This window comes from Nicotiana tabacum, chromosome 15, assembly GCF_000715075.1.
Source record: "Nicotiana tabacum cultivar K326 chromosome 15, ASM71507v2, whole genome shotgun sequence".
NCBI classification, from domain to species: Eukaryota; Viridiplantae; Streptophyta; class Magnoliopsida; order Solanales; family Solanaceae; genus Nicotiana; species Nicotiana tabacum.
The window spans coordinates 110295405-110320116 of NC_134094.1; the positions used below are offsets into that span (position 1 = coordinate 110295405).

At 36.7% G+C, this 24712-nt stretch overlaps 1 protein-coding gene and 1 long non-coding RNA gene across 8 annotated transcripts; one reads left to right on the plus strand and one right to left on the minus strand.

The window, feature by feature from the left end:
• Positions 1-7057: 7057 nt before the first annotated feature.
• On the minus strand, positions 7058-20217 carry LOC142169486 (uncharacterized). 7 transcript variants are annotated; one of them, XR_012699395.1, is made up of 4 exons: positions 20120-20217; positions 18513-19460; positions 16660-16823; positions 7058-11213 (listed from the first exon to the last, which is right to left on the minus strand). It is a non-coding gene; the product is annotated as an uncharacterized LOC142169486 (long non-coding RNA). The 7 variants fall into 7 exon arrangements; XR_012699397.1 differs by lacking the exon at positions 20120-20217 and having other exon boundaries at positions 18513-18610; positions 19377-20117; XR_012699396.1 differs by lacking the exon at positions 20120-20217 and having other exon boundaries at positions 7058-8432; positions 8592-11213; positions 18513-20098.
• Positions 7258-10846, plus strand: LOC107770494 (uncharacterized). Its single transcript, XM_075231109.1, has 2 exons — positions 7258-9967; positions 10482-10846. Exons 1-2 carry the CDS (start codon positions 7258-7260, stop codon positions 10844-10846), a joined length of 3075 nt encoding a protein of 1024 aa, XP_075087210.1.
• Positions 20218-24712: the final 4495 nt, after the last annotated feature.

Consider the following 24712-nt stretch of genomic DNA (forward strand, 5'->3'; position numbering starts at 1 on the left):
ACAGTCGAGCATTCAGATGGCTCTGTACGAGGCTTTATATGGGAGGAGATGTAGATCTCCAGTAGGATAGTTCGAACTGGGTGAGGCTAAGCTCTTGGGTACAGACTTGGTCCAGGATGCATTAGACAAGGTGAAATCAATTCAGGAGCAGCTTCGCACGGCGCAGTCTAGGCAGAAGATCAATGCAGACAGGAAAGTCCGTGATGTGTCATTCATGGTCGGGGAGAAGGTGTTGCTGAAGGTATCACCCATGAAGGGTTTTATGAGGTTTGGGAAGAGGAGAAAGTTGAGCTCCCGGTTCATTGGGCCTTTTGAGGTGCTTCAGAGGGTAGGGGAGGTGGCTTACAAGCTTGCCTTGCCACCCAACTTGTCGAGTGTGCATCCAGTGTTTCACGTTTCTATGCTCCGGAAGTATATTGGAGATCCGTCCCATGTTTTGGATTTCAGCACGGTTCAGTTGGATAGTGATATGACTTATGATGTGGAGTCGGTGGCCATTTTGGATCGACAGGTTCGGAAGTTGAGATCAAAGGATATAGCTTCAGCGAAGGTGCAGTGGAGAGGTCAGCCTATGGAGGAGTCCACTAGGGAGACCGAGCGGGAGATGCGGAGCAAATATTCACACCTATTCGAGACTCCAGGTATGCTTCTAGACTTGTTCGAGGACGAACGTTTGTTTAAGAGGGGGAGGATGTAACGACCCGGCCGGTCATTTCGAGAGTTATAGCCCCGTTTCCCCCATTTCTGCTTCTTCCGTGTTCTTCGGTTATATTATGATATATCGGGTTAGTTGGTTCAGGTCTGGAGTGGTTTCGGAGTGAATTGAGACACTTAGTCTCTTTGAGATAAGTCTAAGTTGAAAAAGTCAACTGGATATTGACTTATGTGTAAACGATCTCGGATTTGGATTTTGATGATTCTGTTAGTTCCGTTAGGTAATTTTTGATTTGGAGGTCTGTAGTGGAATTAGGCTTGAATTGGCGAAAGTTGGAAATTTGGCGGTTTTGGCCGGCAGTGAAAAATTTAATATCGGGATCGGAATCGATTTCCGAAAGTTGGAGTAGGTTTGTAGTGTCACTTGTGACGTGTGTGTAAATATTTGAGGTCATTCGGACGTGGTTTGGTAGGTTTCGGCGTCGTTTGCGGAATTTAGAAGTGTGGAAGTTCTTAGGCTTGAATTTGAGGGTAATTTGGTGCTTTTTTGTTTTTTGAGTGGTTCGAAGGTTCTTCTAAGTTCATATGGGGTTATATGACTTGTTGGCATGTTTGGTTGAGGCCTCTAGGGCCTCGGGTGTGTTTCGGGTGGTTAACGAATCAAGTTTGAAGTTTGGAGAATTGCTAAAGTTGGCTTATTGCTTGTGTAATCGCACCTGCGAGGGTATTGTCGCAGGTCCGACGCCGCAGGTGCGGTGGGACGGACGCAGGTGCGGGAGTGTGTTGGACTGGGGAGAACCACAGGTGCGAGTGGGTGTGCGCATCTGCGAGCCCGCAAAAGCGGGTAGTTGCCCGCAGAAGCGGAAACGAGTAGGTCAGGCAGTGGCAGCAGGTGCGAGGTCTTTTCCGCACCTGCGAGGTCTCAGAAGCGGATAGGGAGCGCAGGTGCGGAGTTGGGGACTTAAGTGGTTTTACTCAGATGCGGAGGTTATTGCGCAAAAGCGAGACCGCAGGTGCGCATTCTGAGCCGCAGGTGCGAAAAGCCAGGGCAGAACCTATAAATAGAAGACTTCGCGAATGTTTGCTCATTTCCACCATTTTCAAGTCGTGCCTTGGAGCTTTTGGAGTGATTTTGAAGGGAATTCAAGGGTTTTTCAGTGAGTTAAGTTGCTTGAGCTCTAATAATCTTAAGTATGGTGTTTTTCTGTTGTTTTCTCATCTAATTAGTGGGATTTAGGAGTGAAAATAGGGGGTTAGGGCTTGGGATTTTGGAGAAGGTAATTTGAGGATTTGAGGGACCAAATGAGGTCGGATTTTGATAAATTTCGTATGGTTAGACTCATGAGTGGATGTGCTTTTAAGTTTTGTGACTTTTATCGGATTTCGAGACGTGGGCCCGGGGGCCGGGTTTGAACCAAATTCGGATTTTGGGTCTAATTTGGTAGTTTTTCTTGCGGAATTGCTTCCTTTAGCATATATTAATGGTATTGTACTGGTTGTGACTAGATTCGGAGCATTTGGAGGCCGAATCGAGAGGCAAGGGCATTGCAAAGTAGGGATTTATTCGGATTGAGGTGAGTAACAGTCTTAAATCTGGTTTTGAGGGTATAAAACCCCGAGAATTTGTATAATGTGATATTTGAAGGTGACGCACATGCTAGGTGACGGGCGTGTGAGCGTGCACCGTGGGGGATTATGACTTGGTCTATCCCGTGAGACTGTAAAGTCGAATAGCCATTGTTATTACTTGAGTTTCCTTGTCTTTGAGAAATTGACTGACTTTCATGTTAGAAACCATGCTTATGCCATATGATATCACTATTGGGACTCGCAGCGGTCGTATACTTGTTGAACTGACTGTTAATTGTTGTCTTGTACTCAGTCACAGTCTTATTGTGGGTTATGTCTCTGTTTCCTCTCATTTCTTGTTGATACTTGTTGTATTCCCTGTTGGGCTGGTTATTATGATATTCTGGGAGCCCGAGGGGCTGGAGAGATAAGTGACTGAGGTAGGGCATGAGTGCCGGGTTGAGAGCTATGTGAGATATATTGGATCGAGCTGCACGCCGCAGCAATATTGGATTGGGTTGCATGCTGCAACAAGCCTTCGAGCCATATATCGGATCGGGATGCACGCCGCAGTAATATATGGATCGGGCTGCACGCCGCAGCAATATTGGTCGGGCTGCACGCCGCAGCAATAGATAGCGCTTGGGCTGTAGGAGCCCCTCCGGAGTCTATACAACCGCAGTGAGCGCAGGTACCTTTGATTGTGCGTATTGAGGCTGAGAGCCGAGTGATTGAGCTGTTAAGATAGATGAGTGACAGTAGCTCTATGAGGCTGTACTTGCTCTTATTTTGTTGTTGCACTTCGTTGCTAATTGTTGTTGTTGTAAAACTTTCTGGAGGGCTTATATTGTTGTACTTGAACTCGAAATGTTTTGATTTAAAACACTGAATTGAAAGCATGCCTATTTTTCTTGCCGAAATTACTAAAATGAACTGAAATTGTGTAGCTCGTCACTGCTTCTCAGTTCCTTATTTAATTTTGTTACTTACTGAGTTGGAAGTAATCACGTTACTCCCTACACCTTGTGTGTAGATTCATGTGTGACTGGACGTGGAGGTCATTGAGTTCGTGCGCAGTTGATCTTCCGGAGATTTACGAGGTAGCTGCCGGCGTTCGCAGACCTTGTGCTCCCTCCTCATTATCTTTCTTTCTCTGTATTGATATCTAGACGCAGACTATTGTAGACACTGTTTTTTAGATTGAGAGTCTAGTTGCTCATGACTTAGTGACACCCCGATGTCGGGCTATTTTTTCGCACTTATATTTTATTTGGGTTTTACCCTCGTATTTATGAGAAACTCCGATTATTTTAAATGTCTTAATTCTTTTCTATTAAATTTGGAAAGTGTTTTGGAAAGATCGGCTTGCCTAGTACCACGATAGGCGCCATCACGACGGGTTAGGTTTTGGGTCGTGACAAATGCCCTACTGCGAATTGATATCTATGTTTTACTTTTAACAATGAAGCAATCTTTATTTTCACTCTACATTATGATGTACATTTACTTCTTTTTCTTTTGGTAAATAATACTAGAGTTAATGATGAATTTTCTGAATAGAAAAGAGCAAAATTGTAAATCAATGGGTAAACTCAAGGAAAGTAGGTGATGTCAGGGAAATTTCATTATGATAATATATAATTATAACATACAATATATACTACAAGAAAATCTATATATATATATATATATATATATATATATATATATATATATATATAAAGGAGGGACTTAGAAAAGTGATGTGGCACCTCTCTAAAGTCAAGGATTATATTTATTTATTTTTCTCCTTTTTTTGCTTTTTCTTACTCATTTTTCATTTATTCTATTAATTAAATTAATAGAAAGTCCAAAAATCATATTCTAACGTGTTATTTTAGTTTCTCTTTGCCATAAATCGTTTTGTTTCGAAACCGTTGCAAAAGTAACTCATTGTCTCTATTATTTCTTCTGTTACTTATAATTACCATTATTAGTATATAGTAATGTTGCACCGTTTGAATTCGGCCAACAAACTCATATATATAGACTCAACTGCTCCCACTTTCTATCTATTGTGAGCCGAGAGGGCAACGACGCAATGGAGTTTTATCAGCCGGCAGAGAAAAGTGGAAGAATGTCTTTGCAGTATATATGTGAACTTGGATGGAGGGAAGGCGCTTAAGGGAATTGATGTAAGGATTAATATGTTGTTATCTATAGTCTCATTCTTTCTGTGAGGAAACATCCAATATAGAAGGAAGTTTTAGTGATTGATATATCAAAATCTTTCAATGGATAAATTGAGATTATGAGATCTTACGAACTTCTGGAAAAAGCTATGCATTTGGTGTCACTGTTTATGATGGGAAGAGATAGCAAGTCATAATTTAAAAGTTATCTTTATCATTTTTTATTAGCATAGATAAACTAGATATGTTTACTTTAATGTGATTTTTCCGTGATTATTATTAGAAGAATTGTTTTTTGCACTATATAAGTTTAGTGTTTATATTAAGTCAACTTTTATACCTTTGAATTCTTTTGTGTGTAATTTTTTTTTCTCATTCCATTCAAATCTCATTAATATTCTCTATAAATTCAAAAGAGAAAATAACCTACAAATAGAAACTGGTTTATTCGACCGACTAAGTTGTCGGTTATATGGCACATCTTATAAGCCATCAAAAGTACTTTTTTTCTCATTTTTCAGTTATCTTCTTTTAAAAGTATCGCTACATAACTTACCTCTTCAACTTCGTTATCCATAAAACTCTTCATGTCCATATCTGTCAAATTTTAATTTGTAAGTTAATGACACTTTATGACATTCCTCCATTTTGCTTATATAAATTCATATTTTGTCATAAAGACTTCCACCCAAAGTTATGTGTTTCATGTCATATTTGGAATGGTAATGTTGTTTGTTGTGGAATATGACAATTTTAGATATTAATTTACTCTCTTTCAGAGGCGGATCCATGATTTAAATCATATGGATTTAATTTTAAGGTTTTTAACATTGAACCCATTATATTTTTAAAGTTATGGGTTCATATCTACTATTTTTGCAATTTTAATAAATTTTTATTCCGCGTCGAAAGTTATGATTTCAGTTGAATCCGTAGTCAGTACACTGCATCCGCCTCTGCTCTCTTTTCCTTGCCGAAAGAGAGATATGTGATGGTAGTACTCCTATTTTCTAATCAGAATAATTACACGATTGACTGCACATGATATAGAACCACGAAGAAGCATACAGTGCTATAGTGAATGCTACTTTTTCGTTTCTTTGGTAGAAACAAATGCCTTAAGCTACATGTATAGATTAACTTGATTACCTAAAGATCTTAAATAGGAGAAAAAATCCTTACACTGATGATTATACAATTTATAGAAAATAATTTTGACAAAAACACATTCCTAAAATATAAATGTACCACAATAGAGAATGAAACAACAAAATAACACTCCAACATAGAAGTAATAGTTATAATGCAGACAAATATTCATACAACTTTTCGATAGATGTATAACGTTGCCACTATGGGGACTAAAACAATAAAAGAACATTACTAACAAATAAGAACAATAAGTAATATTTCGATGGTGCTAATTTAAGTAGTCTTCTTTTCCTTTTGGATTGACATACTAATTTCCTAAGAACCAAGTCTTTTGTCATGAAGAGTTAATGAAAAATCATGGGTCGTTTGGTTGGGAAATAAGTTATCCCATGATTAGTTATTCTGGGATAAGTTATTCCACCCTCCCACAGGGATAATAACAATACGACAATTCCGGTATAACTAATTCCGGATTAGTTATACCGTGATTTTAACCCAACCAAATATGGAATAAACTCATCTCAAATTTAATCCCGGGATTAATTATTCCTTATCCCTCATACCAAATGAGCCCGTGGATTAAAATTTGAAATCCATTATTTTAAAATTGAAACTTAAAAAGAATCATTAAAATATGTTTTTGAATATAATGATGAAATAAAAACTCATAAGTTCTTTACAAATGGGCGAAGCGCGATGTAATTTACTAGTTCATTATAAATACTAGAGCACTAGTTCAGAAGCATGCGTGCCTTTCTTTCTGTTTTTAATTTCACAAAAAGGGGCGAAATATATGGTTCAAATGGGGAGTCGAATAATTATACCATGTAAGTAGGGTTATAAATTATTTCTCATCAAAAATACTTTTTAAAATAGTATTTATGAGAGAAATGGTTTTAAAAGCTTGGCCAAAATAATAGATAGAGAGGTCAAATTGAAGGAAAACCACGTGTCATTCGTTCATATGTTTTCGTCCCAAAACAAAGAACACAACAATTCTTTCTCCAAATTGATCACCAGCCCTAATAGTTGAGAAATCAGTGAACAACGCATTTTGGACAAGCATTGACAGCTTCTTCCATTGAGTTCGTCGGACCTAAGTGAACGTTCGCTATACCCAGGTGTAAAGTTTCACTAATACTTAGCTTACCAGAGAGATACACGAGTATATATACAGAAACTCAAGTTGAACTTTTAATCAGGCTATTCACCCCCTTTAAATTTTAATCAATTCAGAATTTCATAAATTTACTATAGGTGATGGGTTGGTAAGTGGCCTTTCTTTGTTTATTTTGAAATGTTTAGTACTTTTCTGGATAAAATTATTGGTCATGGACCTTTTAATTTTTCATTCGTTTATTGGCCTAGTGATGATTCTGCTTTTCAAGTTTGGTAATAAACACGTTCATGTAAGATAATAAACGCAGGCATGAACCTCGTTGATTATGTAGTTAGCTAACTTTGCGGTCCTTTTAGAATACTATAATATAATATTAATAGCTTCCAGAAGGTAGAGAATTCATGGGACAAAATACATTGTAACACAACACAGTTATGAACACAAAAAGTTCCATTTTTGAATAAAGCTGCCAGCAACAACCATATTTGAACACGATATATAGCCTCTATATCATAATATCAATTCCACTAGATCAAAAGAAATTCTGACTGGATACTCCACAGCAACAATTTCTACCGATTTACTTGCACTATGCCAATATGGAATCCTATTCCTTCCCTATATATGCTAGTTATCTTGATCATCACTATGTTTCCACTTGTTTCTGCCAAATACCATTTTAATACTTCTGAAACATCTTCAACTGCAAATGTACTTGCCCTCTTAACATGGAAGGCCAGCCTTGAAAGTGAAAGCCAATTACTTCTTTCTTCTTGGGTGAATACAAGCACAAGTCCTTGCCATTGGGACTGCATTCGTTGCGACAGTGTTGGACGAGTAACTGAGATGAATATGCAAAATTATAGCATAAAGGGTACCCTTCACTATCTTGATTTTTCATCATTCTCCTATCTCATCAGATTAGACTTACCCAATAACTCACTCTATGGTACTCTTCCCACCAACATATTCAATCTTTCAAGGCTGAGTTACCTTGACTTAGGCTACAATGATTTTTCAGGAATGGTTCCACCTGAAATAGGGTTATTGAGAAGCTTGAGTTTTTTATTTCTTGATTACAACGAATTCTCTGGGCATATTCCACGAGAAATAGGGATGTTGAGTTCTTTAAAAGACCTCTTTCTGTCAAAAAACACATTTGTTGGCTCTATTCCCACTTCTTTTGGTAACTTGACCAACATAAAGTCCTTGTATCTTCATAGCAACACGCTTTCAGGACCCATCCCTCAGGAGATTTGGTCTTTGACACATTTGATGGATGTTGATTTGGGATGGAACAATTTTAGTGGTCAAATATCAAGTTCTATTGGGAATTTCAGAAAGTTGTACTCTTTGATTTTGTCCAAAAACAGTCTCACAGGTGAAATACCAACATCAATTGGAGACTTAAGCAACCTGCTCGTTTTATCCATTTGTAAAAACAGGCTTTCAGGGCCCATTCCTACATCCATTGGAAACTTGACGAAGCTAAAGACATTGTATTTATGTCAAAATGGATTGTATGGTCCCATTCCTCCAAGCTTTGGGAACTTAAAATCTCTTGTTGATATGAGATTGTTCATTAATAAACTCAATGGACCCCTTCCACTAGAGTTGGAAAACATTACCAACTGGGAGATGTTTCACATAGCCGATAACCATCTCTCTGGTCATTTGCCTCATAATGTTTGTCTTGGTGGATTCCTGACAGAAGTATCAGTGCAGAATAATCGTTTCATCGGTAGCATTCCGAGAAGCTTGAAAAACTGCTCCAAGTTATCCAGGGTCAGACTTGAAAACAATAAACTATCAGGAAAAATATCAGAAGCTTTCGGTGTATATCCGAATCTAGACTACATTGATTTAAGTCACAATGAATTGCATGGAGAGCTATCATCACAATGGGGACTTTGTGGTAAAGTTACCTGTTTGAAGATGTCCAACAACAATTTATCTGGATCTATTCCATTTGAGATTGGAAATGCATCTTCTTTACAGGTGCTTGATCTCTCCTCTAACAATTTCACTGGCAAGGTCCCTAGAAGCTTGGATAGCCTAAAGCTACTTTTTGAGCTTGATTTGTCTAGTAACGAACTTTCAGATGGTATTCCATCAGAACTTGGGAAGCTTTCTTCCCTTGCAAAACTTAACTTAGCAGCAAATCATCTCAGTGGCATAATTCCACAAGAGATTGGAAACAATGTGCAGCTATTGAGCTTGAACTTAAGCAAAAACATGTTGGAAGCAAGTATTCCTTCACACTTAGGGAACTTGCGGTTCTTACAAAATATGGATCTTAGTCATAACATGCTTACTGGTGAGATGCCATGGAAACTGGGACGATTACAAAGCTTGGAGCTAATGAATCTTTCGCATAATAAGCTGTTTGGTTCGATCCCATCAAGTTTGGATCAGTGTCTTAGTTTGAGGTTTGTTGATATATCTAATAATCAATTGGCCGGTCCTGTTCCTAACATCTTAGCTTTTCAGAATGCGTCGCTTGAAGAACTAAGAGACAATAAAGGCTTGTGTGGCCATCTCATTGGTTTGAAACCTTGCTCTTCATATTTAATCACCAAGAAAAGAATAAAAATCTCGACGATTCTTTTTAGTTTGGGTGGTGTTCTTCTTTTGATGGTTGTGATCATTTGTCTTCTTTATACCACATCTTGGAAAAGGAAAAATCAAATTGAGCAAAGAGAACAAACCAAGGATCTTTTTTCCATTTGGAGCTTCGACGGGAAGATGACATATGAGAACATCATTAGCGCAACAGAGGGATTTAACAGCAAATATTGCATAGGAAAGGGAGGACATGGAAGTGTCTTCAGGGTCGAGTTACCAAGCGAGCAAGTGGTCGCGGTGAAAAAATTTCATCCTTTAGATGATGGTGAGTTGGACAGCTTGAAAAGCTTTAAAAATGAAACAAAAACATTGTTGTTAATCCGTCATCGTAATATTGTAAAGCTTTATGGATTTTGTTCACATGCAAGACATTCTTTCTTGGTTTACGAATTCTTGGAAGGAGGAAGCTTATTAGAGAGACTAAGAAATGATGTTAAAGCGGCAGAGTTAGATTGGATTAAGAGAGTGGACATTGTCAAAGGAGTAGCAAATGCATTATCTTATATGCATCATGAGTGTTCACCTCCTATTCTTCACAGGGATATATCAAGTAAGAATGTTTTGTTAGATTGTGAAGACAGGCCCCATCTTTCTGATTTTGGTACTGCAAAACTCCTAAGGCCTAACTCCTCTAATTGGACTTCATTTGCTGGAACTTTTGGATATGTTGCTCCAGGTATGCTCTATTTAAGTTTAGACTAACTCCTATGTGTAAATTATTTTCATGAATTTCAAGAATCTCAATTACTAAAAAAGTAGCAGGATTTTCTATGTGTAGTGCATGTCAAAAAGTATATGACAAAAAACATTCTCCTTGAGATAATGTTCTTAATGTCTTTCATTCAATCCTTTGATACACATGGTTGCATGTCAAATTTGTTTGAGCCTTGAGCGGGCAAGGGCAGCCCGGTGCACAAAGCATCACGTGTTCACGCAGGATCCAGGGAAGGGCCGTACCCCAAAGGGGTGTGATGTAGGCAGCCTACCCTGACGCAAGCATCTGTGGCTGATTCCACGGCTTGAACCAAGGCTCCCCTTGGAGAGGAACAATTTTAAATCATTTACAACAGTAAACCAGTTGCTTTTGAGTCTTATATCATTTTCATTCTCTTGTATTCTGCTGGTTCTCTTAGTTATGGAAATTGTGCATCTGAATATTCCTTTTCTTCTTGATTCACATGTATATACAGAGCTTGCTTACACTATGGAGGTAGATGAAAGTTGTGATACCTACAGTTTTGGAGTGCTATCATTGGAAGTGATTTTAGGTCGGCATCCAGCTGATCATATTGTTCATGCTATATCATCAAAAACCGGCCTTGACATATTATTAAAGGATTTCATTGATCAACGGCCATTACCTCCGTTTCGAGTGGCTGAAGAATTGATCAACATCACAAAGATAGCATTGACATGTCTTTATCCAAGTCCACAACTTAGGCCAACCATGCAACAAGTTTCTACGTCTTTAGCCAAAGAAAAGCCACTTTTGAATAATTGTTTTCCTTTTATTACTTTAGGCCAACTGATTGATCTTGAACTAGGAAGTTCCTAAAATTTGTGTGTTTTCCCTTTTTACATTAGCAATTGTGGCGTTTTCTCCTCTTGTACTGCACATTACCATCTTTATGCAATAGACTAATAGAGTACATATATTGCAAAAAGAGAACGTTGATCTTGAGCTAGAAGTTAAAGTATAATTCTTACCGTTTACTCTTATACTTATTTTTTCTTACTTTTGGTAAGAGTTCATGATTGAAAGAAAAGAGCAACTTCCCATGAAAGAGCTAGTGTAATTTAAAACTAAGGGACAGATAATTAAGATAGAGCATACCTGGAGCAGTTTTTCAAGCTTCTTGATAACCAATTAAACAGTTATTCTGCACTGATATTTCTCTCAGGAACCCACCAATTTTGCGAAACTGCAGTTTTGCAAGATTAGATAAGCTGATCCCTCTATCCAAATTTATGTTGCAATTTTTTCTTTTTAAGTCTTTTCCAAAATGAACATTACCTTTCTATATTTAGAAATAATGTAACTTTAAATTTCTCATTGTACTAATGAGATCATTTATAGTCACACAAATATCTATGATTTATTTTAGACAGCAAGTTTTAAAAGTCTTCTTCTCTTTCTTAAATTCGATGCCAAGTCAAATTGTGCCACATAAATTGAGACAGAGTAAGTATTATAGCCTGTTTGGCCGTGTTTCTTTTTGGCCAAAAGTTTTTTTTTGAGGGCCAAAAGTGCTTTTTCCTAGAGTTAACATGTTTGACCAAGCTTTTAGAAAATAATAAAGTACTTTTAAGTAAAAACAAAAGCAGAAAAAAAATAGTTTCTTCCCAAAAATATTTTTTTGAAAAACACTTTTTAAAAAAACACACTTGCATGCACTTTCTTAAAACTTGACCAAATACTAACTGCGGCTCGAAAGTGTTTTTTCAAACTAATTACCCAAACACAAACTGTTTCTTATCAACGTGTTCGCCGAAAGCTTCCTTTTTTTCTTTTTAGTCTTTCCTTGCCAAGAACCAAAAGGTGAGAGGCAGAGCTCGGTCTCAAGGTTTAAATTTAAAGTCACTAGTCAGTTCAACTGTACAAGTAAAAAACGAAAGTAAATATTACATGCAACTAAGGGGTCGTTTGGTTACGGGTAAGTGGGATATCCCAGTATAAAAATTGAGATTAAATTTATTCCATGTTTTGTAACTGGTATTAAATAATACTGGTATAATTTTATACAAAATATTGGTATAAACTTATCCCACATTGGAGGTGGAATAACAATACCGGTATTATAATCCCTTGGATAAAGATTTCGTGAAGGCCGGATTACCCCTCCAAAAGCCCTTTTCACTGCTTCAGTACGTTTGTTTTGTCAGTTCTCCACAAACCCTTTTCTCTCCGACGATACAACCGAGCTTCACATCTCAACCATGGCTCCCTGATATCACGAGAGAAAATCTACTTCTCCTTCTCAGTAAGTTTTTATTTCTTCTCTTCCCTTCTCTTGTTACTTCCCCTTCTCAACCTCATTCTCTATTATTACACGAAAGTCTTTCTCTAAAAAAAAAAAAAACTTTTTTTCTTCTCTTTTTTGTTACTTCTCTTTGTCCAAGGTATCTATTTTCTGTTTGTTGAGTAACAACTGTTGGGATTTTGATGTTGGTTTGTACTTGTTTTGTTTGCTGAAACCCAGAAATTTTCAGCATTCTTTTACATAGTAAATGTAGTTTTAGTGAAATATTAATGATTTTTACCATTCTCAACCTCATTGCGCCCAAGTCGCCCTATGTTGCAGTACAACAACAACAACCCAGTATAATCCCACTAGTGAGGTCTGGGGAGGGTAGTTTGTACGCAGACCTTACCCCTACCCTAGGGCAGAGAGGTTGTTTTCGATAGACCCTCGGCTCCCTCCCTACAAGAACTCCCCACCTTGCTCTTGGGGTGACTTGAACTCACAACCTCTTGGTTGGAAGTGGAGGGTGCTCACCACTAGAGCAACCCACTCTTGTCCTATGTTGCAGTAATATAAGTGAATAAAACAAGTGATTTCAGCTGAAAAAATCGCAGTAGATTAGCATTTTAATTCCTTCCAGATTTAAAAACAAATCAGTATGTAAAAACAAGGCTCAGTTGCTCAGCTTCTCCGAAAGATATCTACTCTTAATTTAACACTGAGTTAAAAAAAAAAAAAAAAAAACTTGCTATGTTGAATCAGAAGTGTTCATCTTTTGCATTTACTTATTAATCATAAGATAAGTTTAGTTTTGTTGTCCGAAAATGTAAGCTTTTTTATTAGTACTTCTCTCATTTGTAACCTAAGATGAATCAATCTACTTTGAGATATCTTGTCTCCTGCAAGTCTTTCTAGATTAAAGTTGAAGTTGGAGTGGATTGAATTTGTGAATGTAAGAATACAAAAAAGAAATGTGGTAGTTACCAGTACAAAAAGGAGTTGATTGCATCTTCATTGTGTGCTTTTATGAGATTTATATGCTGGAGTTTAACATTATAAAATTTTATTTTCTCTGTTTTGCTAGCTTCCGAAATGGATTGTGAAAAATAAAGTTCATTCCTTTCTATTTCTTTACTTGATCAGCTTTCCCACAAGATCATAAATGAGTAATCACGCAGCACCTTCTAATCAAGCGTCGAAAAGGTCAAGGAGATCAACACCTCAGTGTCGAAGGACATGGACACTAGAACAAGAACGCACTCTTGTTGTTGGTTTAAAAGATTTAAGGTTGGAAAGCCGATAATAGAACCTTTAAGAATGGATACTTGATGGAATTATAGCATCATTTACAGAAAGTTCTTCCTAACTGTGGATTAAAATCTGCACCACATATTAATTCTAAATTGAAAGCATGGAAGAGGGACTATAGTACTATAGTTTCATTAAAAAGTCTAAGTGGATTGGGCTTTAAATATGGTGAAGGAAGAATTATAGTTGATGATCTAACAAAATGGGATGAGTTTGTTAAGGTAATGAAAGTTTTATTTTCAAGTAATCGAATATGTTAGTTCCTTAGAATTAATTTTTAATATATTAATTATGTTCTTTTGTCACTAATTTATTTGTAGATTGATCCAAATGCCAAAGGAATGCAAAGTAAGACATGGCCATTTTTTGAGGATTGGGAGGAAATATTTGAAAAGATAGAGCAACAGGAGAGTTTGCAAAAGGGCCGCAAGATGCTGTTGAGGAAATTGCTCAGAGTGAAGGTCGGGGAGTTTCTAATGACATGAGTTTGGGATTTCCTATTGATGTTGATGATGAAGAAGAAGAAGATGTTGGACACGAACCTGATGTAGCCCCTGGAGAAGCAGAAAATACTCATGAACCTAGTGAAGCTTCTTATAGTGCAGATCATGGAGTCAACAGCAAGCTAAAAATACTAGAAGCTCCTCTTCTAATATCAATGATAAAGGAGAAAAGCAGAAAAAGAAAAAGATCTATAGACAATGATGACGAGACAATTTTAAAGAGTTTAGTCGATGTTATGAAGCAATTTATGGAAAACCATGACAAAAGGATGGGTGCTTTAGTTGAAAGGTTTGGGGGGCGTGATGAGTCTGAAATTCGTGGAAAAGTTCTAGATATCCTCTCATCCCCTGCTTTTGAGTTGTACACTTCAGAACAACAAATCAAAGCAGCAATGGGGCTTACTTCTGAGGTTAGAAGAATGGATATATTCTTACGGATGGGTGAACTTGAACGTCAGAATATGGTCTGGATGATTATCAATGATATATTTCCAAGTATATAAGATATAATTGTAAAGGTTGGGCATGGGTTTGATGGTTTTTGCTAAATTGACGACCTTCAAAATGTTCAATAGATGTATTATATTTTTGATGCCTCAGCTCCATAAACTTGATATGTGACTAGTATGAGCATGAGGATGCATATGTAAATGTAATGCATGAATGCTAATTGGTATGAGGATCATACCTTTTGTCTATTTATAGCTTTTTATGATCGTGTGATATTGTTTTTATATTTGCGACATGCTTGAACAATTTCGCGGTGATTTTATGGCACTATTGGTATTCCAGAGCAATGTGTATGTTTGCCGCTGCACTTTTTTAGTTTCAATTTCTGCAGATTTTGACTGCAGTTTCTACACTTTTTCTTATTGTAGTATCTGCACTTATTTTAGCTTTAGTTTCTGCACTTATTTTAGTTTTGATTTCTGCATATTTTAATTTCAGTTTGTAGTTTTTAAGTTTCAGTTTAGCAGATTTTAGTTTCAGTTTCTGCATAAGCTTCTGCACTCTTTTTGCTGGAGTTTTTGCACAATTCTTGTATTTTTTTGCACTGTATTTGAGTAATTTTTGCATAGTTCCTGCACTTTCTGCATTCTTGGTGCACAGTTTCTGCATGATTCCTGTATTTTTCTGCTATGTTTTTACATTATTTCTGCATTTTTCTGCACTCTTTTTGCATAGTTTCTGCAGTTTTCTGCATAGTTTTTGCATTTTTCTGCATTGATTCTGCACTCTTTTGCATAGTTTCTATATTTTTCTGTATATTTCTACACTATTTTAGCTTCAGTTTGTGTACTTCTTTTGCAACAGTGCAGCAACAATATAATTTTCTTGCATCTTGGATGAATGAAGTAATGTCTTTGAGTATTTGAACTTAGTATAATAAGAAAATATTGTTGGGTGGAGTTTTCTGTTAAGAAAAATATCGTTTGTATAAGCCATGAAATATCTAAGGTTAAAATAGGAAATAGAATTTTATCCAAGTTTATCCAACTTTAAACCAAACACATGTTTTGGATTATATACGGTATATCCCATTTTTAATCCAATGAACGAAACAAAGTAATAACACTAAGTAACCCAAGGGATTATTAATACCAGGATTATAATCCTGGAATAATTCTGTCCGCGAACCAAACGACCCCTAAGTGTAACGTATCAAAGGTCATTGAATCGTCGTATTGGAAAGATTTTAGACTACCAGAGAAAAAAAGCTATCTAACCCTAATATCCTTGAAGTGCTTTTTCCGGTGCGGTATTTTTTTGAAGTGAAAAAATGAACTTCATTTAGGTTTGGCATATAATTTTCGAATTTCATGTTCTTCTTCTTTATAACAAAGAAAAAGAGAAAAATGTAAACGCCAAACTGAAAAGAGAAAAAAGTAAAAGACAAACTGCTTTGTTTAAAAATAAAAATAAAAGCATTTTTTACCTTTTATGAACTTGACCAAACAAGTTAGTAAAGATTTACAAGTCAAAATAATCTTTTATATTATAAGTCACTCATTTCTTTTCTTTTTTCTGTTTACTTTTCGAAAAGGCAGTTGGCATACATTCTTGTGTTCCTTTCTAGGTGATGTTATTTTCCTGAGCTTAACTTAAATATACATCATTAGAGTCACCTTCACCTATTTTAATACTAGATGGTTAGTGCCCGTGCTATGTACGGGCATATGCCCGACAAAAGAGCATGAACTCAATACTACATAGCAGACCTATAGATGCAACATTAACAGTGAACCGGAGAAGCATTTTTGGCTTAGATGTGCATAAAATAGCTACAGCAATAAGAGAAAATAAAGAAACAGAAAGACCAGAATATACTTGGATGAATACAGGGATCATCACTTAACTGCAATATTGCATCAGAAAAGTAGCTGGGCCAGCAATTCCATTAACCAGAAGGATAATTCACAAAGAATAGATAAGAAACATAGCAACATTATTCCACAACCCACTTAAGAATAGAGATCATGCAATTGTATGTCATAATTTTACATCATTTACTAAACATGAATTTTTCAACAGCCTTTTTAAGTTACGAACAATACAGAATAATACCACCAGCCCCACCCTAGAAGAAAAATTACCTCTCTATCTCTGGTATTGCAGTTTTGCGTTCAATGCTTCATACTGCAGAGAAGTCCTGGTCAGTTAGAACATGAGATTTTGCAACTTTGTGAAGTGCAGTAATTGCAGTGCATTGTGAAACAGATTGAGTCCTAACTTCTTCATGCTATAAGCATTCCTCGACCTGAATTTCATCAAGAGAGTGTAATCAATAACTGGTGAGGAACTATAAAGTTTATGCAACATGCAAAGCAAGCTTAAATAAATAGCACCTTCAGCATCTAATCCTCGTAACATTTTCTTACAGTCCAATCTGAGGCTTTCTTAGAGTAGGATATACCTTCAGCATTGATTCTTCAAAGTCTATCACGTAATATTTCAGGGAGTTTTCACCCATCTCCACGTATACATTCAAAATATTCTTCACTAAGCCTAATCTATTAGCTCTCCTCACATTCTCTATCTATGTATAATAGTAGTATATGAATCATCTCATGTCCAAAAATAACGGTCGCGAATGAAAAAAGAGAACAATAAAAATGTATATTCTACTGTACTTCAATACATATAGCTGCTTATAAATCTTGCCGCTCCTAAAGTGAAACCAATATGGTAGTGTCATTATTACATTTTACCTAGCAAAGATTGATTTAGGAGTTTTCATGTTCTTGGATCAAGTGTGCAAGGAATATTGCTAGGATGGGCAGACCGCTAGTACTGCAAAGATAAGTGATTACCTATATGGATTGTGTTATTTTTATTTGCTAAGGTAGGTAACATGTCCATTGAAATGAAGTGAAGTATCACTGTTTAAAGCTACCTTCAGTCCATGTCTTCGCAACTCTCTAACTACCAGCTAAATCTAAGAGCAAAAGCTCTCTTTAATATAACAAGATTTCAACTTTACTCTTCAGCTTATACAGGTTTTGCAACCAAAAACCTTATCCTCTCAAACTATATTAGCATTCTTTTTTTTACTATTCATTCAATTTTTATTTAGTTTCACCAAATCACAACCAGATAGAGGAGTAATGAGATCTACACCAATAACTGTAAAAAAAAAAAAAAAAAAATTACTAGAAGCTTTAATATAATAAGAAATCATTGCATGTATTACGAAAAAAATGCCGAGAGCACATCAAATATTGCAAGATGAAAGGAACGGACACAAAATCAATTTCTCTGTACTTGTCTTAGGAAACTAATAGTCACAATTTATACCCAAAAGGAAAACAAAATTAGACAACACAAAAATCAAAAGACAGAATATAAAGAAATCAGAATTGAAAAAACAAACTAAACAAAATGGAAAGGGAGGTAGAAGAACCCACCGGAGAGAGAAATAGGGCAGCAGAGATGAGCGGAAGAAAAAAGAGAGAGAGAAAGAGAGTGACAAATGAAAAAAGAACCAAAATTTGCTTACAAATTATACAGAGAAGAAGCGTAATTTCCACATGGAACCTAGATTTTCACATAATTATCACCGGTGAAAATGGAAAGAAGTAATAGAAGCTCGCTATTTACACATATTCATTATTTTCGCATCCTAGTAGCAATACTTTGGCTACCTAAATATTATTTAAACCAAGGTTGCCTTATTGCTACCAGGATGCGAAAATAATGAATATGTGGACAGGGATAAACATGTAGATAGTGAGCTTCTATTACTTCTGTCCATTTTCACCGGTGATAATTTTCCTCAGGCTCCACTTGGTTGGATTTTACTGGGTTGTTGTTGTTTAGGTAGCCAAAGTAATTTGTTACACCTTCAATATTTATTCATGTGATGTCGGGAAAAATACGTGCAAGTGCAAGAAGATGTAAAACACAAGGGGGAAAGAAAAGCTAGACGAAGCAATACTCAGTTGCTTACTTGGTTTAGCTTGAGATCATAGAGCAGGAGCATAGGGTGGCATTCATTCAAACTCTAATTGATGATCCAAGTAGCTTGGGTGGTCACTTGGTTGACACCTTTAGAATAATACTCAGAAAGAGGCAAGAAAGATGAATTAAAAATCTATCAATAGATAAACATAGTAACAAATAGATAAAAATAAACAAAGACAAGAATGAACCAGTAGCAAACATATGAGAAGGAAAACATTGCATTTATGTGTTAATTTCTTCCTTCATGTACCATTCTTCCAATTTCTAGAAAATAGTCTCATTTTTCTTTACTCCCTCCGTTTCAATTTATGTGAACTTGTTTGACTTGACACGGAGTTTAAGAAAAAACGAATACTTTTAAAATTTGTGGTCCTAAACAAGTCAGAAAGGGGCCTAGAGCATTTGTCTGGTTATAAAAGCTTCTCATTAAGGGTAGAATTGAAAGTTTAAGCAAAATTATTTTCAAATTTAGAAAGGGGTCATTCTTTTTTGAGCTGACCAAAAAGGAAATAGATTCACCTAAACTGGAACGGGGAGTAGTATGTATGTATGTATGTAAGGACTGTATAGATTTAACACAAATGCCTTTTACACATAAGAACTGTAGATCATCTTATTTTTAATTTTCTTTTGTCCAATTTCACTCTTTATGTGTATTCATTGAATAATTTATTTTTTTCTTGCCTGTAGATTCAAATGAATAGAGCTGACTTAACTTCTTATGACCCGCCAAAAATTAAAGAAAATTAACCACATCTTAACACGAAATACAGAACAAAATATGATGGACAAACTATTCATAGGAGAAACCAGAGACAAAGAAGCCAATATTTTACCAAATAATACTCACTAAGAAAAAGATAACGGCAACAAATGGACATTAAAAGGACCAACACCTGAGACGACGAAGATTTGATCTCATCTCTCTCACCCTCTGCTTCACAGTAATACATAAAGCATTAGCTACTATTTATAGAGAGAATACAATAAACTACTGGCAACCATTAGCAATTTTATGAGAAAATTCACATGCGTACAATTTAGGAACAACAGAAACTACAATTAGAAATGGAAAAAAACAAAACGTCGATTTTTAGTAGATCAAAAAAGAATTTGATGAGCGAATTAATTTTCTGACCAAAAATAGGCCTTTTGGCAATTTCGAAACCTAGCAAACCCACATGCATCTACAGAACAAAGTAAGAGAGTAGCAAAGAAAACTTAACAGATACCCACCAAATCCCTATAATCAAGAAACATGTGAAGGAAATTTTTTTTTTCTAGAATTCAAAAATACAGTAGACTCCATAGACAAACTTCAACCAAAACAGAGAACTTTTGAAACGAAACCCATAAGGGTTGAGAGAAAGAGCAGTATGATAGGAAGATTTACTATTTTACTTCCTGGGGTTGAGATGAGAGGATAGCTCTGAGAATAATAAAATCAGAAAGAAAGAATTAGGAAAAAGGAAAACTTTGAGGAAGTGACACAAATGGAATGGAAGAACTTTTTCTTCTGAATGACTAACATGGAGAAAACACCAACTCTGCCCATAAAACAATTCATATTTACTATTATACGCTTTGTCGTACCAAAGCCCTCCCATCGACTCTTTTTGAGTAAGGTCAGTAGGCAATAAGCTCACATCCGGAGGAAAGATAAAAGTCATCTTATCTTGACTACTCCTTATAAGGCAGAACTTATCACCCAATTTCGCACTAGGTCGAATTTGTATGCCGTTGTTAAGCAAGCCCACAAGCGAAATTACTATTTATTTATTTATTTTTAACATATTTTTAATTACACAAAATTTTATGCAACTGTGATAAGCCTTTTTAAATAAAATATCAACATCATAAGTACATAGTCTTTTGTGATAGAAATGATAAGTACAACAATACATAAGTGCTTGATCACGCCCAACTATGCCTTATAAAATAGATTTAGCGGTCGTTACAAATATATTCCGGCTAATAAGTCCGGAGTCGAATCCTACAGGGAATTAACCTATCAAACACAACTACTAGACTCGCACAAATTTACGTAATCAATCTTCAGAAATATTTAAGTAACAATTTGGGCTTTTATTAACTAAATATTACGTAATAAAAATGCAATAATTAATAACTAACTACGAACGGGTTGTAAACAAGAATTGGAATGATCTAAAGTTGTGATTTTCCCTATTGTCGGAATCTTTTCCGCTACGTTTTCTACAAATTTGCCTAAGTCTTCTCTATCGACCATGAGCACTCTAACTGTCGTAACTCTCTTCCGAGTAATTACCACAATTTACTAGACATATTCTCCTGAATTACGCTAGCTGGCATTAAGTACAGCTCACTCAGATCGCACCAAGGTTTCGTTATCCCTAATCCCACCTTTAAACCTCCTTATTGATCCCTCATATACGTTTAGGAGTGATGTTGTTCAACAACTACCTAAATATGCACTCTCTTCCGAGTAATACATACTAAATAGGCACAGCTAATTGAGGGCCCTTCAATCAACCACAAGAATAATATAGTTGAACAAATAGAAAAAATACTACGGCAAATTTATATTAACGTAACAAGAAAATCATCCTTCAATAGGTTCCATCAAAACCTTAGACTATGGATTTAGCTACTCATGATCAAAGTAACAATATCCAAAGTATGTTGCATAATTAAAATACAAGATAAAGATAAAGTGATGTAGAATTTATTGACTCTAACTCCCGGCGATTGTTCTATGAGCTATCCTTGCCTCCGGTTGCAAAAGTCCTTCCAAGTGATGTTTTTAGGTTTATTTATATGTGTAGGAAAAGACCTAAACGTGTAGGCCAAGTCCTAGTCAAACCCGAAAACGAATTAAGTCTTCAAAACTCGGATTGGACCTGGCCCCAGGCTTGGCGTCGCCAACCTAATGCCTGATGAACCTGGCTCCAAGCCTGGCGTCGCCAGCCTAACGCATGGTTCTACTTGGCCTTTGCCTTGCGTCGCCAGCCTAACCCCAGCTTCAAGCCTGGCCTTTTCCTTGCAACGCCATCCTAACACCAGCTTCAAGCCTAGCATCGCCAGGTTCTCTCATTCACTGCTCTCGCGCACGCTTTCGACTTGTAGGTTTCATTTTTCTTCTACTTTCATGATCCAATTCACCTACATATAAAATGGACCCTATTACATGCAAATAAGGTGTACTTTATTATTAAAGCGTATAAAAATTCAAGGCGAATAATGTGCTAAACCATGAATTATAGCCACACATCAATACCCCATACTTAAACATTGCTCATCCTCGAGCAATCAAACTACACTCATAGACACAACCTATTAAGCAATTCCCTTAACTCATTATACCAAAAATCTTTAAAAATAGTTTAAGCACAAAGGTGCGACATCCTTGCCTCAAAATTCGACTCACAAATACCATGCTTTATTCACAATTCACTTACTTACTCTACATGGAAGTCAACAATATTACATTTCCTTTATGAATCATGTGCCCTCACCCAATCAAAGAGCTTAGTTCCACACAATGAATTTTAAGAACATAGGAACTCCAGATAGACAAAATTCACTCGCTCTCAGAAATAACATTCATATGCCACAAATGATGCACCATAGGTTTGCCCGTAGTGTAATACTCTACTAATCGAGTTCATTCAATCTAAGATCAAGAAGGGCTTTCATTGGTTGTAATGTAGGATGCGGATCGGGTAGGATACATTTGGATATGAGTGACTACACCTCCCTTAAGCACTTTGATACATATACTTTAATACGCAACCCATACTTATGTCAACCCAACATTCCACCCTTACTTCAATTTATATTACCCCATATTTCTTTAAGCACACGTATATTAAGAGTCGCCACTGATCAAAGAATATTCTTTTTCACAGCAATACAACTATTTTTTTTTCTTTTTTCTTTCTTTCATTTTTCAATTCTAGCGGCTCTTACTTTTTTAAAACAGTGCACATTTCTCCTTATTTCATTAGTTCCACTTAAAAACCAAACCAACTACCCCACACTTTAACTTTTACAATGTTCATAATAATTCAAGTGCTCATTAGAGGTGAAAAGGTTCAAATAGATGGTTAATTCAAATAATTGGGTAAGACTTGTAGTGTGGTTGCCAAAGAAACAGGATTACAAGCTCAAAGGGGTTAACTACGTTACATAACCTTTAGGTGGGTAAATTATATATATATATGGCTTAACAAAGAAACGCCTATATCACTTTTCAGACTGAACAAGACCACTATTTCGCTTTGCACACACACATGGCAAGTTTTAGATATCAAATGCAATGCACAGAATACATACAAAACTCACACACATGGCACATAACTCACTCAGGATTGGTTTCATCGCGACACTCCAGTCAAAGCAGTTAAGCAAAATTAGGAATCTATGATTTAAGGTATTTATGCTAGAGTAAAAAAAAATGAACCTAAGCATCATGACCATAGTACTAACTATTCTCAAGGCATAACAAAGCTAAGAGATATTTCTACAATTAAAGGCATAGCTCTGTGATTCCTACTCCTAAAAATTAAAACTAACTATACCCGGTTCAACTAAAAACCCTTGGAAAAGAATCGCGGCCCAAAGAAAAACCAAGGGAGAATTACTACACTACCTAAAAAAAATCTTTTTGGTGTTTTTTCTTCTAGACTTACTTCCCTCAAGAAAACTCTCTAGGAGATCCATCGTCGAGAAGAGTCCAATTTTTCTGTTTTTTTTTTCTAACTAACACTAAATAACTAAAACACATATCAAAATCAATTACTAAACAAATACTAAAACACATACTAAAACAAAGCAAATAAATACTAAATAACTAAAATTAACATGTACAATTCTCTATCCCACACTTAGATCATGCATTGTCCTCAGTGCATGCACAAAATGACAAAACACGAAAAATGAGTAGGGTGTAAAGAAACTCCCTGATCAAGCAGCGTCTTCATCCTCTGACGCTCTCCACTCTTCATCATGTTCGTCCTCCTCATCATCACCATCTCCCTCACCACCGGGGAGTCTGTATCCATCTCCTAACCCAACCAGCTGCTGGGCATGAGCATTGAGCGGGTACAGGTGCTCCAATCCAGTCCTCTCCTCATATGTGGTCGGGCAACCTCCTATCCTTAGCTGCAAATCCATTATCCCATAAAGATGGGCCATAAAACTATCATCCCGAGCATTGCGCTCGGTACTTGTCAAAGATGTCATGGCAGTCTCTTCTTTCAGCCGGAGACTAGTGATGTCTGTTTGTCGTAGGGGCTGATCGATGGTGTGGTCAAACTCTGGCTCCTCCTCAACCTCCTCGTGTCTTAAGTACTGATTTTGAAAATTGTCAAATGGCATTTGATCGACCTTTTTACTTATTCTGACTACAGACATCTGGTAGTGGATCAGATGACCCACATTACCCTTTGACCCGTCATGAGGAAGTAGAGCGCACAGGTCCTCTCGTGGCTAATGAGCGTGTCATGATTTCACGGTAGGAGCCATGCATTTATCAATTTAAGCCACACTTGAGCCTCCGCCCTCATCTTCTTCTTGGGGAACCTCTTTTACCGATTAGTTTTCTTATCCCGGACCCATGATGTCGTAGAGTCGGCACCACAAAGCGTGTGTCTCAACTCTCTATAGGTAGGCCGGCGAATGAAGTGGTCCAATGGCTCCACAGGAACATCCGGAGCACCTAAAAAGTTACATATGGTCGTGGCTGAAAAATCTATCAATCGCCCACGAATCAGCACCAGCTGTTCAGTACTCTACGGATCAAACCCTGTATAAAATTCTCGGACTAGGTTGAGATTAATGTCCCATGTGTTCTTGAATACATAGCTCAACCCCATATCCTGAATGCCCCTCCAAATTGCCTGATACTTTGCTTTCAAGCATCGTACGTGGATAGCTTCTTCCGGATGTACATGTTTAGGCCTACAGTGCCTGTACCAATCCTTAGTATGCGGTGGTATGTTGTTGATCCCAAACTCCCGTTGGCCTTGTGGTTGTTGACGCATGGCTGCTATAGCTGCCACAACTTGTACTCCACTTAGATTGGAGGTAGTTTCTCCCCTTTTTCTCTTCTTTGGGGGAGGTGCGAAGGTCGCCTTTGCTTTAGCCAGCGCAGTGGAAATAGCATTTCCTTTGCCTGTGTCTTTTCTGAGAGGCATCTTCGTTCTT